Genomic DNA, 19,895 nt, shown 5'->3' with positions numbered 1-19,895 from the left:
TCGAGTCCTCGTACCGCTTTGCTTTGCCGCGTCGACCGTCGCTGTGTCACGAAGTAAGTGTGCCGAACTGAGTAGCGAATTCAAACAGCGCTGCCAGCAGATACACCTTTTAAAACGCGTTTTGACCCGACACACACAGACACACACACACACACAGCGGGGGGCGCCGCCGGTATCACAACCTTACCTCGCGCTCAGGGGTCGAACCCGAATCGCGACCTGCACGTTTGACATGATGATAGCGATTTTCCTTCGACCGAGTCTCGTCTGCTCCTGCAGCGACGCATTCACATGATTAAAAGCTCCAGATAACTGTATGGAAACGAGTGGAACGAGGGGCGAAAGCAGCCCTTTAGCTGGAGCTCAGGCCATGCCTCAGAGCTCAGGGTCTCCGGTCCCGTCCCGCGCTGTCCGGCTGCCGCAGCGCGAGGCGCTCCGTGCGACTTCCTGCGGGCTGAGGAGAGCGCGCGCGCGCGGGGAGGGAAAGCGGGAGGGACTGGCGCGAGGTGGGCCGTCCCCATTCTCCTCTTGGCTTTACCGTCTGTTTACTCTTACGTTTCATTTGTCTGCTCTACAGCGATGTAGGGGCGGGGTCCCTGGAGAAAAGTTACTTCAGTAAATAACATAAGTAAGTACATGGCCATAAATAAGCGAATGAGACCTCCAGTGCGCCACAGGAAACAAACAACGAGCTGAGGAATAACAACGAACAGGCCGCGCTGAGTTCTGACTCGGACCAGATCGCCTTCTGCACGCCGTCGCTGCTTAACTCCCACTCCCGATAAATGAAGGTACTTAGCCTGAATTACGAATGTACAATACCCTGCTGTATCAATATGTAAAGCATAGTAAGACTGATCAACGCCGCGTCTACTTGGACATGTCAGAGGAGTGAGAGATTAAAAAAAAAAAAAAAAAAAGGCAGCAAGTTGGCTCCGTCTGTGGATTTGGATTGTATTTGACCATTAAAACTGTTCCATATATTTTTGCCTCTTATAGTACAAATTTATTTCTACATTACATTGACAAATTAAGTTTGTACCTGCAGGCTCATTACAAAACCATCCAAACATGCCAGTTCCCATTTCATTTATCAGTCTTTTACATAATAACATTGAAAGACAATAGCTACAGAATGTAAAGCTCAAAGAAGGCTGGTATAAAATATATTTTATTATATTTAACAGCATGGAAAGAACCGTTTAAAAGCAATACATAGCTTTCACAAAGTCCAATATGAACTACAGCAGTCCATCACAAATGCACTCAAAAAGCATTTGTGAAAGAAGTACCCAGACAGGTCAGCAAACAGGAAGAGCAGTGATAAAGCAGAAAAGCTCATTAGACCCTTTAAATAATCAACACCATGTTATTAAGAGTTATGAGCTGTACAGTGCCAAAGCATATATGCACACTATCATTTTCACAGTGTGGGCCCCTCAAGCACATACTTATCTTTAATAAGGCACACGTCCCATTGGTACAGCACAGTAAAGCCAGAGAGCATTTATGCTCAAACAGATGTTCCACTTGGGCTTTAAATTCTCTCCCTCAGTTTCTGCTTTCAGCCTGTAAAACACAACCTGTATTCCTGGTCTACAGCAGAAAGGGAACCAGAAGTGAAGACACACAGAAACAATGAGAAACTGGGTGTGACCACTTGACTATAACAATGACAAGTCTGACTAATGCTTAACTAAACTTTACACCATAGAGTGGAAACGACCCACAGTTCCCCTTTGAGACATGCATCCATTGACAGATCGTACTGGTATTGTGTCTCAGTTCCAGAATGTTGTATGACGCCACCTGCTGGTTAGGTTGTGCTCTGCATTCGCTCTCTGCTGGTCTGCAGTAAATCAGGCATAACGAAGGTCAACTGTTGCATCTTCATCATTAAATCCTAAAATACAAATAAAGTCAATTACAAAAGTTACAATGAAAGACCAGAAGAATTTTACTCCTTTGATATCTGCAGCAGGGGTGTCAAAACAAATCCCTAAATTTGTTCATCAGTTTCACCTGTATTTATGATCAAATTAATGATTACAATTCTCATACCAAAAATTTGAGTCACTAGTCTGAAAAACATAGCAAATTCACTATAGCTTTCATAAATGTTAATACAAAGTATTAAGATTTACATTAAATTCACCTTTATTAAACTGGTGCTTTTCTACAAAGCAGTTTACAACAGGAAGCTATTCACTGTTTCCAGAGCAACTTATGGTAATTACCTTGCTCAATGGTACAACATGAGGAGAGATGCAAACCTGAGTCAGGTGGCAGCTCTAAGCATTATGGCACCTGTTGCCCTTAGATGATGGGAAATCATCAATGAAGGAATCAACAGTATTAATGTGACTTATCTAATATATTGAACTGAATAAATTGTACTTCATTGTTTCATTAAATGTCACTGTGTGTTTGTGTTTCATGTGTATTTTTCCTGTGCAGTGTTTTTCTGTGGATAAATTAGTTCTCACCGGTGTCCAGGATGTCTCAGACAGTTTTTTCCAGTGAGACAAAGCTTCTCCTCTAAGCAGCCCTTTGTCCATCAGCTGTTTAGCAAGGAACAAGTAGTTCTGCCACTGAAAGGGCAGATGAGAAAATTAAAGATGATCTAATGTTTACAAACACACACACATACACACTCAGCATGAAGCCCAAAAGTTATACACATATGCAATCGGGAAAACACAGGTCTTCACATATGTAAGAAAGTCAGAAGTGGTAAAAACTGATTCACCTGTGCTTCAGTGTTTAAGACAGAGGTTATTGTCATCTTGGTGAACAGAAGGTGCAAGGGAGCAGGGGGGCACCAGTCTTGTCCCCACAGACTGATCAACTGCTCCAACAGGGACTCGGTGACAAAGACTGTCCTCTTGGTAGACCCATTTGTCTCGGGAAAACCAAGGGGGGAGACCAGGGCTGACCCCACAGACACTGCCAACAACAAAAGGTCAAATATAAGCATGTCAATAAACGAAGTGATTCTCTTTCTGTAATATTGACATCTTTCTACTGGAAAGAATGTAGCTCTTCAGTGAATCTGGAGAAACAGTGTCTGCAGATTTCCCATTAATTTGAGTTTTATTCCATTTCATTCCAGTACACCAGTTCCTGTTCACTGGATTTGCAATGAAATTTGTTTGCAGCCAACTAGACAGCAACTTGCCAAACAAGTCAAGCAACCACAGAAATGTCCCTCAAAAGCTTCCAAAGCAGTGATGAAACCCAAGGACAACAGCTGGATTCTACCAAGACCCACTTCTCACCTAACATGCAGGCCAACTGGACAGTGCAGCGCAGCAGCATCTGTTCGGACACTGGGGTCAAGAACTGGGAGAGTGAAGGAAAGGCCATCAGCAACGACAATGGTTTCAAAGAAGGGTGTGGGAGCTGTGTGGTAACCATCAGCCTGCAGGACTGAAACTGCTGCATATATATTCTGTAGCACTAGTCCATACCTTCCTGCAGTGCAAGGTCTCAGCCAGCTTCCGCAGCAGATCCTCCAGCTGACAAACACTCAGGCACTCATCCTCAGAACTGGGACCCACAGCAATGCTCAGCACCTCCTGTGACAGACAAGCCTCCTACATAACTCATCTCTATCATCATCCACAAAACTCTGGGGTCATTTACATTACAAATAGTATTACCATATAAAGTGTTTTTTTTTTCTTTTTTTACTAAATAATAAAATGAATAATGACTGCTGGTGGCAAGGTTGAACCTGCCACCTCCCGCCATTGGGGCTGATCGTTCAAATAGGCTGTTTGTACAGGCGTAGGTTCAAATCCTGCTCAGCCTGCGTGGCATTTGTATGTTTTCCCCATGTCAGTGTACATTTCCTCCGAATGCCTGGAGTTTCTTCAGTTTCCTTGCGTGTAGTGTGTGAATGGGTGAATAAGTGTGTGTGTGTGTGTGTGTGTGTGGCTAGCCTACAATGGACTAGCATCCCAGCCGTGCACCCTGTGATTCCAGGATAGACTCTACACTGTTGTGACTCTGATCAGGACCAGTGGTTAGCAAGAGTGAGTGAGGGAGTCAAGGGCTGTTGGATTCCTCTTTAAACAAGATGCTAACTGCAAAAATATTTTCAAGGGGTATTTGTGTTATAGGGGGGGGTGCGGTGGCGCAGTGGGTTGGACCACAGTCCTGCTCTCCGGTGGGTCTGGGGTTCGAGTCCCGCTTGGGGTGCCTTGCGACGGACTGGCGTCCCGTCCTGGGTGTGTCCCCTCCCCCTCCAGCCTTGCGCCCTGAGTTGCCGGGTTAGGCTCCGGTTCCCCGTGACCCCGTATGGGACTAGCGGTTCTGAAAATGTGTGTGTGTGTGTATTTGTGTTATAGGTAGCAGTAAGTTTGATACAGGAAAATCCCTTGAAATTGAATCAGACTAGCAAAGAATATCTGATCAAGGAATTAAATTTTTTTTTGCATGAACAATGGCAGGGCCAAAAGGACACCAACAAAAAAAAGAGGAGTTTTGGTTGCTGCAGCATTGCCCACCCCCACACCTATAGCTACATCAGAGAATGTTACCTTAATGTCATTGATGATGTCTGAAGGCATTGCAACATTGTGGGTGCAGCCTGGGGGGCATCGGGTGGCCCTGTCCTCTCCTTCACTCACTCCCTGTGGAGGTGCCGACTGCTCCTTCGAGCCCACCAAAGCTCTGACCACATGCTCGTTACCAGATGCCATGGGAGAAGATGGCTGTGCCTTCATCACACGCTGGAAAGCAGTCTTCCACTCTCTCTTGATCAAGGCTGGGGTAAGAATTAATCAAACTATATAAGGCTGCACACCAAGAACAACCATGACCCCTTTGGTCAAAAGCTTGCAATTTATGCAGGGTTTTATACCGAGTACTTTACTGAATATTGCTCAAAATTCACAATGACAAATCCTTGATTATCCATCCAGCTTTCAGTAATTAAGGTGTCATTTAAACAAGCAAGAAAACCTACACAAATTGTACCCCTCTCCAGGATCAGGAGGGAAAACCTACAGTATAAATGATATAATCAAGTCACTTTCTGTAGTGCATGGAGCAGAATCTAGAAGAAACAACTCCTAACATGAAGTAGGGACAGCAGGCAGCAATAGTGGTTAACAAGAAAGATGTGCAACACCCAAACATTGCTGGTTTAAATCACATAAAAGGGGCTACAAGGGGTTCTAGTGCCTCAAAAAGGACAGTCTTTACCAGAATGACGTCAGTAAAATTTAAATCATTTACATAACTAGGTAATGATAGCTGTTTCAGACAGTAGATAGTTAGAGACATCTATATTATGTTTACTAAACATACCTGTGATGTTAGAGGAGAGCCAGTTGCGGGCTTTCTCAGTGGCCAGACGCACTGTTATGCGTTCAGATGTGGCAAAGACCTTTAAGAGTAATCAAGGACTCTTAAGTGAGAAGGGTATCCAACAAAAACCAGGAGATATCCTTACCACACTGATTTATGTAAAAAAAAAAAAAAAAAAAAAAAACCCCCCCACACACACTAAAAATAAGACACACTCACCGTCGGGGATGTTTCTTCAGGCAGGAGGACCCTCACAGCTTCCGGACCCTTCTCACTGCAGTACCTGTCGGCCACCAGAAATGCTGAAGTCATTGATTGCAAGCTGAAGATATGAGCTCGGGTTATGTATTTGGGAAACACTAGTTTTGCAAAGCAGTAGACCTCAAGGGTTGCCTAAATGTAATTCAGGTTAACTGATTTTACAAGTCAAATTTCCATGGTAACAAAATTCCAATTTGTTCCAATTTTTCCATTTCCCCACACCTGGCAGCAAGTTCCAGGGTCTGCATTTTGCAGTCACACAGCTGTGCACACACAGAGTCACTCAGTTTTAGCGCAGTAGCACCGTTGTCTGTGATTAGCCTCTCCTTCAGCATCATCTCCCCAGTCCGCACCAGCTCCAAGACCAGTGTAGCCCTGGCAACGAGGGGGGCACAGAAGTAAGATTAACACAGGCCAACCTAAGGAATCCACAAGCATTTAGGGCAGGAGGGCACAAGTTCACAATCGGTGTGTCACGCTCCAGTCATAATGAGCCTTTGGATGTTCTAGTTTCCATTAAACACATAAACCTTCACTGCATTATTCAAGTATTTATTGTGACAGAATGTAAATAAGATGCACACATAACTTGAATCCTAACACCTGCAAAAGTCATACCCACAATGACTGAACTTAGAAACAAGTCAGCAAAGCCGATTAGCCAAATCTGAGACTGACTTGATGTGCTTCACACAGTTGGATCCCACCCGCTCGGCCACAAACTCCACAGTGCGGCGAAGAGATGGTGGCTGATTGTGAAAGAAGGCCTGCTCCAGTTCCACCTGGATGGAAAAATGAGCGTGGAAATGAGCATGATACCAAGAGGAATTTACCCCCCAATTCTCTGCAGAGCCGTTTCTCACATGTTCACTATCCTCCCCAGGCTGTACCTGCAGTTTCTGTTGAGAATGAATGGGTGCACACCCTCGGGGCTCTGCTGAGGTGGGAGTGATTTTTCGGATCAGTCCCCCACTCTTGGCAGTACTTCCTGCTACAAAGGCTGCCAGAAGCTTTCGGAATTCCTCTGCAACAACAGGGGAAACAAAGTGAGAGAGCAGAAACACCACAGTGCAAACCAGCAGCACGGAGCTCAGTACTCACTAAGATATGGGCAACAGTTGTAGAGAAGTTGTTGGTCTACCAAAGGGAGGCAGTCCTGCAGAATAAACCATGGACACATAATTCAAGATTTCAATTATTTTAATGGTTATTTTTTCACAATGTTTATTTCCAGAGTAGAGGTCAGGTTGGAAGTCTGTGTCTTTAACTACATTGTTACTGGTCGCCATGCTAACCATGCTGTTTGAAAAGCCCGTGTCCAACCTAGCATGTCTGACAGCAGATTTGTGGGGGAATAAAACGGGAAACTCTGAGGCACACACTCACCAGTCCCTGGGCAGCAGCTGGACCCTTAGTCACCTCCATCTCCATCTCAAAGTCATTGTGGAAAAACAGCTCCTCTGGAAATACTGGGATCTGGCATGGGGAGAAACTCAGATGTGAAGTGTTGCATTTCCAGGACAGTCAATGTCCATCCATCTACAGATCTTAACACCATCTCAGTCCTCCCTGTTCTCACCTGGAAGAGCCAACCCATTACTGCCACGAGAAGGAGCCGATTCAAGTAGGACATGTCCTCTCGCTTACCCAGAACCATCCGCCTAAAGAACATATAGTCACTCACTATTTTTAAAGATATACTCACAAGCACTAGACAATGTTATGTACAATGAAGAGATGTGTTTCACCTGTAAATGCACAGCAACATGCCAAGGGCGGTCCGATAGCAGAGCAGGAAGGGTCCCACAAAGTCCAACATGGACAGAAACTCTACCAGCCAAGGCACTGTCAGCACCATACGCCGCCTGCGCACGCAGCTTCGCAGAACTGTGCAGACATCCAGCACGGGGCAGCTCTGGGGAGAGAAATGACAGTCCTTTCAGGAACATAACATAGCTGCACCTTCTAATTTAAACAAAGTAGCTAGAGCACACATTGTCTCTATAGCGCTCTCTGAAAAATGTCAATGCTAGCATGTTTTAGAATGCATAAAATTTAAGTCAACAGTAGTAGCAAATCACAGCAAAATGTTAAAAAGTCATTTAACCCGACTACTCTAGTCTCCACAAATTTCATAAACATGAGGGATTTGATTGCAAAACACGATAAGTGCCAATTCCATAACTTTGGAGATAGCCGAACAGTTACACGCATCAAGTTGCCTTCTTTCCAAAACTATTTCACAATTTTGCGATATTTCCAACATCAAACTATCCCTATAAATTGATTTTTTTTTTTGCAAACCGCGATAAACGCCAGCCATCCATTTCGGCAACTATGATAAATCCCAGAGCATGACATCATCATGATTTTAGCCAATCACTAATAAGCTTTATACAATGTGCATAAAGCTTATACAGCGAAATAAGAGTCAGCTTTCTTGAGGGAAAAAACCTAAACACCACTGTATTGATGATGCTGTTTCTCCTTAGCAAACAGTTTCCCCATTTACAGTTGCCTGCTGACCATGTATTTGGAAGAATCAACCAGGCTCTAAAGTGGCATGACACCATACTGAAGCCAGATGATTACTATGCCATTTTGGAAAAACATAGAAAGCTTCACATTTATGACAGGGACTGGCATGCACAGGACTTGCCATCTGTAGTGTTGTCAGTAATCAAAAAGACATGGAAGTTTCTGAGGCTGAAGTCTTGACGATTCAGCCTGGGTCAGAAAAGGTGGAGCTCAAGACTGTCTACACTGTTGAAGGATGCCATCACAGTCTTCTGATGAAGGGGGAAAAGTGGGCAAATCTTAGAGCTTCCAAATCTGCCAAGAAGTTCTTAGATGCCATATCAGTGGGTGAGAAGATAAGGCAGATTTATGCGGGAGTATCGGCTGTAGCTGGTGAAGATGATGAAAATGACTGAACCATGACATTAATGTTTCTTTAATTTTCCTTTCAGGAAGTATTGTTTCTCTAATTAAACTTTGAACAGTTTTATTTTTCAAGTATTTGAAAGAGGTTTGGATTTGTAGCGTTTAGACAAGATTGATGTTGGATTTATCTAATTTTGGAAAAAAAAAAAAGGACTTATCTTTTTCCAAATTTCTACTCCAGCAACATTTTTTTAAATATATGGCGATTATAAACAGCATAAGCTGTTTATTATGCTTACTGATTCAAACCAGGTCAAAGTAGCATATTAGGATTACAAAACTGGATTTTTCTCAAAACAATCAAAATGAAGTTCTCTCATTTTGCAGTCATGTCCTTCATATCCAAATGTAACAGTACAAAGATAAGTCATGCATAAAAGAAGGAAGAAAATGGATGAGAGGCAAAGACTCTAGGGACACACCTTGTTGCGGATGCTTATGGCAGCTTCTTGGACCTGCTTAGCTATGGGTTCTGCAGTTTGGTAGGGCAGGAAGGTGATGAAACCCAGGAACTTGGCCAAGAGACGGGCAGTGAGGAGAACGGAGGAAAACCTCTGCTTCTCATCCTGGAACACAGAAGAAACACAGTTTATGTACAAATGTACTGCTGTCACTTTGTTGCTTAGTCACACTTTCAACCAGGGGGACCCTTTCATTTTTACCCATTTACACAATCAGATAATTATTCATTGATTCATACGTGCTCGATCAATAACTGAATTTCTAATCCAGGCTCACTGGGGTCCAGAGCCTAGCCTGGAAACACAGGGTAAGAGGCATGGAACACTAGCCCACTAGAGGGCAATCACACACACATTCACTCACAGACAGACAAAGCACAATCTAGATTCCTTAAACCAGCTGAAATACATGTTTTGGACTGTGGGACTGAAGGAAACCAACATGAACATGGGGATAAAGTTAAAACAACAGAATATGAGTCCAATCTGAACCCACAGTACATGAACTGCGAGACACCTAAATTCTACCTCACGCTGTTATCTGACTGACTAAGATCTTAGACTCAAAAACACCAACATATACTATGTGACTTTATCTATACAAACTAGAGCTTTATGTAATTATATTTTGCTAATGTCTGATGTTAGTATAGTGTACAAAACTGGCATTATAACTAAGAATATTTTACTGTAGTAATTCAGGATAAGCACCTTGATCAATGATATTACAGCAGGAGCAGGATTTGAACTGAGGATCATGAGACTTCAAAGAAACAACTCTAATCAGGATGTTGCACAATGTTAATGCTGTGGACATGGGTTGTTCGTGTCCAGCTTAGACCATTTCTTGTGGTTTAGTTGGATTAATTCTACACGTAAATTTAAAATAATTAAATTCTGTACAGGATCACAAGGTTATGCTTATTTTAAGTTTCTGAAATATTTTACTAATTTCTTGACTCAGATACCAGTTGCTCTGACTTCTGGCAAGTCAGAACTGAAAAGAGGTACTCTACTACTGTTGTACTTTGTTTCCCTCCACATACCTGCTGCTCCATATCTCCTTCACCTTCTCCTCCCGCTTCAGTTCCCCCCAAACCTAAGATGGCCACCTCATCTAGCTGGAGTAGCTCCTGACAGAGGCTGTCTGTCAGGTGTTGGTTTAGCTGGCAACTGGAAGAGATGGGAGCAAAAACATTAGAAAAACTGTAGCACAAGATGACAAAATAAAATCAAATAATAAAGATCACAAAATACAACTCGCTGTGCTATCTGATTTAAGAAAGCAAAATTACAAAAGTAATATGGCAGTGTTTTTGAGTATATTCAGTTTTTTTCACAGCTGTAATTCATGGTTACTGTTGTGATATCACTCACCTGCCAGCAGCTTGTAAGAAGTCCCTGAAGAACTCCTGGTATCCTGGAAAGGAGGGTGGAGGACAGGGACCCACAAAGCCTTGGGGCTGAATGAGGCGCTCCTGCAGGCGCTTCAGCCGACCCAAGTTGTCTGCTCCCAGCATCCCCAGAAGGTCAGGGTCAGGTGCATCACCTGGAGAACTGTTCACCTGAGTGCCCTTGCACATCTGGGTTGAGGAAAGTACACCATGTAATAGTGTATGGCTTAGAGTAGAATGGTAAACAGAGCCTATGCAAGTTTCCTTCCACCTTGGCAATTAAGGTGTGGACTAAAGCAGAGAATTTCAGAATGAAACTAAGTTAACTTCACCTTTGAATACTAAGATGGCTAGCTGACAGAATATTCAGAGCTAGAATATCTGCACAAAAAATCTGGTTGCCAGGATAATATTTGGGGATCACTGGACTGCACCCTGTACCTGCACCAGCTGCTTCTGGAAAAGCCGGGCAAAGTGATAGTGGTTTCCTGTTGTCGTCACCTGGCTTACCATCTCCCTGAAATCCATATGCAAACCCAAGAGAGAGAACCAGTCAGGATAATTAAAAAGGTATTCAACTAATACTCAGTCCAAATATACAAAAACAGATGTAGCTGACCTGACTTTGCTGCCCAGGACCTGCTCAAACTCCCAGCCTGGATCATTGTGGCTGTCCTCCCACTCCCGAAGTAATTCATAGAATATGTCCCTGAGCCATAAAGAATTAAAGAGTCAGAGAGAATGAGTATCACCCACAAACCAATATACACCCATGTCCATACGAGTTTACCTGGAGTAAACTAGCTCCTCGTGTTAAAAACGGCTGAATTAATGTTTTCCAGGATTAATATATCTTTCGATTTATTTAACTCAGTGTTTAGAGCTTGTATCTGCTGTTTATGAGTGTTAGCAATCAACAGGATGAAAAATTCTGCATGGTTATGGGCTGAATCAGTCAACAACTGGAACAGAAGTTTGTGGACATAATTTTATTTTTGAGTCATACTGTCATTTTAAAGCTTTTTAGTTTTAAATTTAATGAAAGTATAAATAAGACTTTTAGAAAACCTAAACCATCAATAAAATCATGTAAAAATTTGTATTATTAACAATTAATGATTGGTGGTCAGTGTGACTTTGGACTGAGGTCATTATAGAGGAGCCACTTCTGCAATAACCTCAGTTTCTACTATACCTCTGTTTCTTGAAAGTGTGGAAAGCCTTGTTGCTGCTGAAGTTGGAACGGTTGTCAGTAGCAGGCTGGAAGGGAACAGACTGGATGAAGGCAGGAAGCATAGCAGACACCTGCAGACACAATGGAGAGATGTGTCTAGTTTCACATGACTTTCAGACCAAACAAAAAAAAAAAAAAGACATGAAAGAAAAAGTCACTGCTCACTACTGCATTCAGTGTCCTGAAGGCAGCAGGGTTCAGTAGACGTTAGATAAGTGTTTCACAAGTTGGACATAACTTCAGTTACTGAACATTAAAGCAACAGGCATGAATGACCCTGAGAAATTAATCAGTATATTTTTAATGATGCTATTGTCCACATTTGTGAAAATTTTACCCATTTATGCAGCTGTATATTTATAGTATAAGAATATGAATTGAAAGCATTACAGCAGGTCCCACTGTGTCAGTACCCACTACTATACCTACAGACTATCCAGAGTTTATTTCAAGAGCTACAGTTCAGCAATGTGCGAATGTTTAGCCCCCACAGTAGCGCTAATGTCCATGACAGCGGTCCTGCACCTCAGCCATACTGGTCTCCTGGGCCCGGTTTAGCTGCTCCCGCAGACTTGGGCAAAAGGATCCCACCCTCTCATTTTCTGCCAGCAACCGTAGAGTGCACCTGTCTAGGTGGCAAACCAACCTGCAGATCAGGACAACATATTTCAGAATGTGCTCCATCAACTGGGGGAAACAACTCTATAGCTATGTAGGTATAATTTTTTGAATGGGAAAAAGGTTTACTCACTCCAACTGACTCTCCAGAACCCTCACAGCAAAATACACACAGTTGTGCAGACTGCCAAGGTAGCGCCTCTCCAGCACACCTGTGGAAAAAAAAATGTTGAGGACAACAAGCAGATACGAGAAAAGTGATTCCAGATTTTCACAATCGAACACCCAGACATGATCACATATTAGCAGAAATTAAATACAGAATTAATGCAGACAAAAAGCCCACAATAAATCTGTGCCTAGGCCCCCACCTCAGAGACAGTACAACCCACCCATATTTAGCTCCAGAAACTCTCTCTCTCTCTCTTCTTCTTCACCAGAAGCTGGTGAGGCTCGTGATGTCAGCAGCTGCAGGACAAAGAAGAGCTCCAGGAACACACTGGGTACCAAGTTCTCTGTGGAAGAAAAAACATCCACCACAACAATCTTTATCTGACTATGAAGAATTTAAGAAGCACAAAACCTGTACCGGCAAAAACACCACAACACCATATGGGCCCATTTGGGCAACACATTGATCCATACCAGCAATGCATGTGCAGTAGAGCTCAGCCAGAAGGTCAAGTTCAGATGAAAAGGTCACCTTCATGGGCTCAGGGGACACTTGAGCATCAGGTGCTACTCTAGTACCAGCTCTGCTACTTGGTTTTGTGGGGGTACAAGGCTCCTGGGTGGGCTTCGCTGGAGAAGAGACCTGTTGGGCTATTTTGGATCTGCAACAGAGCAAAGAAGACATGGAAAGTAGGGAACAAAAGAGGAGGAAGGAAAAGAGGAAGTCGGTGAAGTCAAAAGAAACAAAGGTCTAGAAACCATGTGGACCTTATTCAATTGTTCAGATGTTTGTATGACCTTCTAAAGTAACAAAGGAACATTAGAATATTAAAATTATGTCATGTTTTACAGAAATACCACACACACACATTTTCAGAACCGCTTGTCCCATACGGGGTCACGGGGAACCGGAGCCTGACCCGGCAACTCAGGACATAAGGCCGGAGGGAGAGGGGACACACCCAGGACGGGACGCCAGTACGTCGCAAGGTACCCCAAGCGGGACTTGAACCCCAGACCCACTGGAGAGCAGGACTGCGGTCTAACCCACTGCGCCACTGCGCCACTGCACCCCTGAGAAATACCACATTGAAGCAAAAATAAACTGAATGGGGGGTATACCAGCAGTATTTCATACAATTCTCATGAAGTAAATAACTGAAGCAAATAAACTAATGCATAACATAAAATTCAGCAAAACATAACACAATGTAAAGTGTAAACATTCTTCATGCCATATTATACTTATATACACTACACCAAGTCTTATACACTATGCTACCTACTCTCCCTTTAAAAAAACCATCTGAAAAACGTGACATATGACCTGTACGATTAAAAAAAAAAAAAAAGACAACTTATCAGACTCAGAAACTCCACTTCCCCCCCTCAAACTCCATACTTCTCCTTCCTCAGCAACTCCCTCTCCTCCTGCAGGCTGTGGAATTTGCCCCCAGACTGTGCTGCATCGGTTCCTGCTGGAAGAGCGGACTGGTCGGACAGCTTGCTGAAAGGAGTGGAGGTGAAACAGCTCTTGGGCTTTGAGAGCGGGCGCTCTGCACTGACTGGCGTAGGATTGATACGGCGTGAGGGCTTGGTTAGCCTGTGAGAAGTCAGCAACACCACAAAGCGTCTATTACATTGCTGTTTGTCAAATTATCACAAGACAATTCAATCAAAGTTAATTTTGAAGAAAAAAAAAAAAAGCTCTTTATTTTATGGTCACATTACAGATTCTTGAAGGCAAAAAATCTTTCAAATAATTTTTTTTTCAGTTGCATATTTCTATTTTCCTAAAGGTTTAGCCACAAAACAAATAGATGGCAGCAAAGAGCACAAACAGGAAAGGAGTGTGGGATTGCCTTAATTCAGCTTGCATCTAGCATATGTGAGTGCTGGTGACCAATTACAAGATGAACAATGCAAATTCTTCTGAAATTACTTGATCAACAATCAGCATTGAATACAAATTTGTAGTAACATCATTTTTGCTAGTTATTTTACAGTGATTCTCAGTTTAACGCTAGTTTGAATGTAGAAAAAATTTTTTTTTAAACTAGCTATACACCTGACCTTATGTAGAATCATACACACAAAAAAGCAAAAAAAAAAAAAAGAAACTAGGGATATTTGTATTATTAAGCTTTTACTGATTGTGATAATGGCAAAGCAGGTGGAACTGGTCATTATTTTGCGCAGCTATGCACTCAGGAATGTTCTTGAAAACTGAGGAGTTTGCACGTTCTCCCAATATTCACAGGGGTTTCCTCTCAGTGCCCTGGACTTCTCCCACGGTCCAAATATGTGTTTCAGTTGAACTGTTGATGCTAAATTACCCAGTTTTTGCCTGTAGTAAGGAGTGCGAGACTGCCCTGCAATGGACTGGTATCCCATCCACAGCGTAATCTGACTCACACCCTATGCTTTGAGGATAACTTCTGGGCTACGGTAACCCTGGACTGAACAACTGGTATTCATAAAGGATAGGTAGACTGATTTACTCTTATTGACAATCAAAGTGATTTAGGAGCTACAAATTGTATTCGAGCCCCAACTGGAGTTCATAAAATGAAAAACCAGTATAACCAAATATACACAAAGGGAAAAGTTAATATATGGAATTTTCATATATATATATATATAAAAACCACACAATGCTCAAAGGCCACTAGTTTTGACAGATGGACGGCCGAAGTAAAATACTATACTGTTCAAAAACACGGAAAGGACAAGGTGGATTAACTCACACCGGTGACACTGGAGATGCCCCAACTGGAGGAAAGTCCTCCAGGTTGCTGAAGTTGAGTTGCACAGGTGTGGGGGACAGCGATGCGTTTGTCCTGCTGCCTCCACCATTGAGGCTCCTCCTCCCCGCTTCCCACGTTCCGGCCTCCTCGTGTCGACCACGGCCCCCGCTCTGCCTCCCCTGAAACGCCCCCGCTCCTCCACTTCTCCTGCGGCCTCGTCGCGGGGCAGAGCTCGACTGGGCCTCCATCGGAGACAGCAGGAAGTCCCCCAGGCTGACACGCTGGTCCGAGCGACGCTCTGTGGGCGTGGCCCTGGGGCTTGGGCTCCACCCGGTACCAAAAGATGGGCTGCTGTGGGTGCTGACACCACTTAAGCACTGCGGCTCAGATGGCGTCTCCCGTTCGGTTCCAACCACAGGGGACAGGGAAGGAGCGGGGGAAAATAAGCGCACGCGACTGGCGCTGCGATGCCCCGCCCCCCCGCCGGCCTTACACCCCCTACGGTCACCGGACGACCCTACGGTACGAAGGGGATGGGAAGCAGGTGTCTTGGCAGGTGTGGCGGGTCCATTGGCCAGGGCATGGCTGCTCTGTTCCCGCAAGAAGTTCAAGAGAAATGGCACAAACTCTTGCCTCTGCACCTCACGAAGAGAACGGTCCTTATTGTTGTCCTGCAACCACAGAATACAGAGAGACACAATGTCAGACGTGCCCGGAAGAGTTTCGCAGGTCTTACGACACGTGGACACAGAGGAGAAGTGCCGAACACCAGAGCTGAGAGCGCCGCGTTTTCAATTCCGAACCCAAGACACCGTGTGTGTGCATTTACCGTGACCAAACACATGCAAGCGTTCAGAACTGCGTGTGACAGGATCATGTATGGAGATTGAGTTGTTCTTTTTTGTGCAGTTAACAGACAACTGAGGCTGTCAGCTGTTAACTGCAACTGTTGCATGATTCTGAAAACCAATCTAAGAGGATATCCAACGTGAGATATAAAACACTGCCTGTTCTTAATGTAACAACAGGGCCATTTGACAATTAATGGCATTGTCATTGTCATTGACTGTGTGAGTCGCAGGAAAAGAGCCGAACATGACGAGTCCAGTCCGCACGAATTCAATTTACCAATAACCAATACACTGTGATTAATTCCTCTTGTTTTTGTGATTTAAAATTAACTAACTCGTGTTTTTTAAAATAAAAAAAACACAGTGAATCGCGGTTATTTCGGAAGCGCGTCACAGTCTTCTTCTTCTTGTTCTTTTTTCTTAGATTCAAATACAGTATCATGAACAGAACATAATAATCTAAGGCTTAGCATAAACAGCAGGTCGGTTTACAGACTCAGTCAGAAGCGGCGCCCAGCGCAGGCAGCGCGCTTTCGGTTAGCTATCAGTTCGCAAACAGCGACCGACGCGACGGTACACGAATTCGTGTCGTTAACGTTCCGCGTCACGTCCCCGTTCTGTAACGGCTGTGTGTGTGCGCGCGCGCGCTCAAAGCGCGAGCACCTTCCCACCGACCTGGCAGCGCCTGAGCCACCGCACGGCCTCCTCCGCCTGCACCGTCTTTTGTAACAGCGATTCCAAAAGAGCCGCCATTCCGCACTGAGCACGCGCCGCCCGGGCCCTGCCGTGCTGTCACTGGGAGGCGGCTAAGAGCGCGCGCCGCCGCTACTTCGCGGCTGCGCGTTCCACCACAGGAAGCCGCTTGGTGCTTCTCGCGCCAACAGGGCAGGAGGCGGGAAATGGTGTCCGGCGTCGATGGAACGAGCGCGTTTAAAATGTTCAGATCCCGTTTAAAGCTCTACCCTAAAAATGTTTAAAAGCTTATTTAAATCACCGATGACCATGTTTTTTTTTATTTGGTAGTGCAGACTTTTCTGCTGTTGAACACCAACAATATCAGTCCCTCATGAAGGCCTGTGTGATGTGGTAATACAAAGTTACTGTGCTCTGGGCCTAGTACATTCATGCTAATTTAATAATAATAATACAACAATTTAAAGAAATTAATGATTATAATTCTATCTGGTGTATGGCTTCTCAGGACAGCACCAGACCATAGACGGCTTAAAAACTATAAAGTGGTTGCTGAATGCATTGAAGGTAAAACACACAAGTAAATTGAAAGGTTTTGTCGGCATGCTGAATGAATATTTTTATTTATAACCCGTTTATAAAAATAAAATACAAAATAATTTTAAAACAAAGAAAACCACTGTACAAGGGATTGATATGGTACAGATGAAAAATAAACAATAAATAATTACAGTTATGTACAATGCAAATCCTCAGCTTGTTACATTCTTTCCTTGCGGCTGTACATTTACATTTTTTCATTGTGACACTGTAACATGACTCAAGAAAACAAGAACAATTCAAGAAATTAATGAAATTATTCCAAGTCCCAACTAACACAAGCAGTAGGTACATCCATGGAGTTAGCAAATACTAGATGAAGTCATTAAATAATACTACATATCGAATACAACTCATTTCTTCGGAAAGTGGGCATGGCTTCCCGGAAGATGAGCAGAAAGCTGACAAGATGGGATGCCTGGCTGAAGGATCGCAAAGACGCTGAAGAAATGTAGGCCCACAGCCAGGGAAAGGTGGACTGACAGGAGATCCCAAAGATGACCACACACCTGGCCAGGCCAGCAGCGTTGAGGATCCAGGAGAGCAGCCAACAAGCACGTAGACTTTGGACAACAACGCAAACGTGTAGCTCTGCGTTCTGAAAAGGGAGATGTTCTGTACTGCTACACTTCCGTGGGGCCAGTCTCATACATACATAGAGATGGAAGGGGCCTTCACCTATACCTCACAAACTCCTTCTCCCATTTACAAATGGTTATGCCTGTCAAGACAGTCATTACGAGTGGGAAAACAAGTTGTTCTCTTCATATCGGAATTATCAAGATCCTAATAGAGGATGTCGCTACAAATGTCATGTTGCATAAATAATGAACCTGAAATGGGAATGAACACAAAACACCAGTTTGTCATTTTAAAAAAAGATACAATAATCAGCATGTCCTTTAAAAGGTATAAATATGTTTGTTTCACTGAGAACACAGTGTTGGTTATTTTAATTCAGTTCATTGAACATCACGTATTTCCTTTCTGGTATCCTTTTTTGATGAACCTTTCACAAACTCTTCCCTTCTGTTGCTGTTAACTGAGAATGTATCATCAGTTTTTTGCAATAATGACAGGTTCAATTTGTTATTCATACTGAGTCACACAAGTACAGTATAAAGCCAGACTTTTTCCATAGCAGTTTGGGATACAGGGAGACAACTACCTGTACACAAAATTATTTCAGTCCATCTCTGAGACCAACAAATGTTGATGCACTCACACAAGAGTAATACACAGTTGCTAATGTGGTAATAATGCAATAAGCAATTTGATTAGGTATGATATCAGTAAAACTTGTTTAAACACACACTGCAAAAACTCAGGACCTTGCACAAGGGGCTAAATTACTGTCAAACTACAGAGGCGATGCCAACACCAGTAACGTCTCACTGAAGTTAGGGAACCCTTACACTTCTGTAAATCTGACTTAAAATGGGTAATTTTCCTCAACAAAATTTACACATCCTGCAAAACGACCAGTCTGCTTGTTTTTACGACAGATCATAAAGTCTTCAGGTCATTCAAATGCATATCATAGGGAATAGCTCACTTTAATAAATCAGTACACTTGGCTCTGTCAATCACCATATAAGGTGCATATATTAGTGGTTAAGATAAACTAATAGATAAAATGCTACTAATGTTTCATTTCGATTGTTAAATTGTACTTGTCAATGTTCTTATTATTATATGCATTTCTTGTATGTGTATGGCGTATGAGTCCAACCAGTACAAATTCTACAACTTCAAAATGGTCTTCTCCAAGACATCAACCTTAGAGCTGCCTTACTGTGCACATCATAAGGGCATTTTAATGTTATACTACAATCAAAAAAGTAGAGCACAAAGAGTAAGAAGCACAGAATAAAGAGCAAAAAGTTGAAGGAAGGTAATAGGGATCAGAAGGGAGGAGGAATTTGTTATTTTTCGGACTGAAATAAAACTAAATAAATAGCAATACTCAAAATGACCCATACAGAACCGTATCTACATATATGGAAAAGTGTTTGTAAATTACAACAGCATACAGGATGGAAAATTATGAAGGCTGACACGTCGCTGTATTCCTTCCTGTATACGGCATGCAAAGAATAATACTGTTGGAATTTATATTACAGTATCTTACAAAGGTAAAGCACAGGACTGTTGCCACTCAGGTGAAGGATTTCTCTCTGGAACCCATATTTAGGGCAATAAACTGTCAGGTATGGTGGATATATACAAAAAAAAAAAACTTTAATGTCTTTCGTCACAATCACGGAAAGACATGCCACAAGTATAGAATCCTGTACCGTTCCTACAGTAGTGCAATGAAAACTCGTAGTTTCTTAAGAGCTGAAGATCTTGTCACCTTTTGCCCGGAGGACTGAACAAGTCAGACATATGCAAATGTGAAGATGACAGTGCTGTCTTTTAAAAGCAGAACTTGACAGTGGGCTATTGGCTGCTGACCAACAAGCTCATTTAGGACAAAAAGACGTACATTTTAAAATTTAAATATCTTAATTTCTCGACAAGTTGATTCTCTTGTTACAAATTAAGAGTTTCAAGTAACAAAGATTTTTGAGTTCACAGTAATTATCTAAATTAAATGTTCAATT

At 43.0% G+C, this 19,895-nt stretch overlaps 2 protein-coding genes across 5 annotated transcripts in view; both read right to left on the bottom strand.

Moving 5' to 3' along the window:
- stard9 (StAR-related lipid transfer (START) domain containing 9) overlaps positions 1–442 on the bottom strand; it is a 36,572-nt gene extending 36,130 nt beyond the window's left edge. Inside the window, exon 1 of the mRNA XM_029258771.1 lies at positions 188–442. Coding sequence (XP_029114604.1) covers positions 188–234 — 47 coding nt within the window. The 5' untranslated portion in view covers positions 235–442. The remainder of the gene's footprint in view (positions 1–187) is intronic.
- Positions 443–1,160: 718 nt separating this feature from the next.
- Positions 1,161–16,803, bottom strand: cdan1 (codanin 1). 4 transcript variants are annotated; one of them, XR_003798214.1, is made up of 29 exons: positions 16,672–16,803; positions 15,146–15,816; positions 13,801–14,001; positions 12,873–13,060; positions 12,620–12,742; positions 12,361–12,439; positions 12,135–12,255; positions 11,571–11,680; positions 10,995–11,084; positions 10,817–10,892; positions 10,359–10,564; positions 10,028–10,154; positions 8,943–9,086; positions 7,326–7,492; positions 7,157–7,238; positions 6,964–7,053; positions 6,679–6,733; positions 6,468–6,601; positions 6,256–6,359; positions 5,800–5,952; positions 5,536–5,599; positions 5,317–5,395; positions 4,545–4,771; positions 3,471–3,578; positions 3,279–3,342; positions 2,750–2,946; positions 2,487–2,591; positions 2,238–2,315; positions 1,824–1,903 (listed from the first exon to the last, which is right to left on the bottom strand). XR_003798214.1 is itself a non-coding variant. In XM_029258774.1 (28 exons), the coding sequence occupies exons 1-28, from the start codon at positions 16,747–16,749 to the stop codon at positions 1,817–1,819; spliced, it is 3,930 nt and encodes a 1,309-aa protein (XP_029114607.1). In that variant the 5' UTR covers positions 16,750–16,803; the 3' UTR covers positions 1,161–1,816. The 4 variants fall into 4 exon arrangements, 2 of the variants coding, with proteins under 2 accessions (XP_029114607.1, XP_029114606.1); XR_003798215.1 differs by having other exon boundaries at positions 2,238–2,307; XM_029258774.1 differs by lacking the exon at positions 2,238–2,315 and having other exon boundaries at positions 1,161–1,903.
- Positions 16,804–19,895: the final 3,092 nt, after the last annotated feature.

Source organism: Scleropages formosus, chromosome 15 (assembly GCF_900964775.1).
Source record: "Scleropages formosus chromosome 15, fSclFor1.1, whole genome shotgun sequence".
Taxonomy (NCBI): Eukaryota; Metazoa; Chordata; class Actinopteri; order Osteoglossiformes; family Osteoglossidae; genus Scleropages; species Scleropages formosus.
This window is presented reverse-complemented; position numbering and strand designations above follow the sequence as displayed.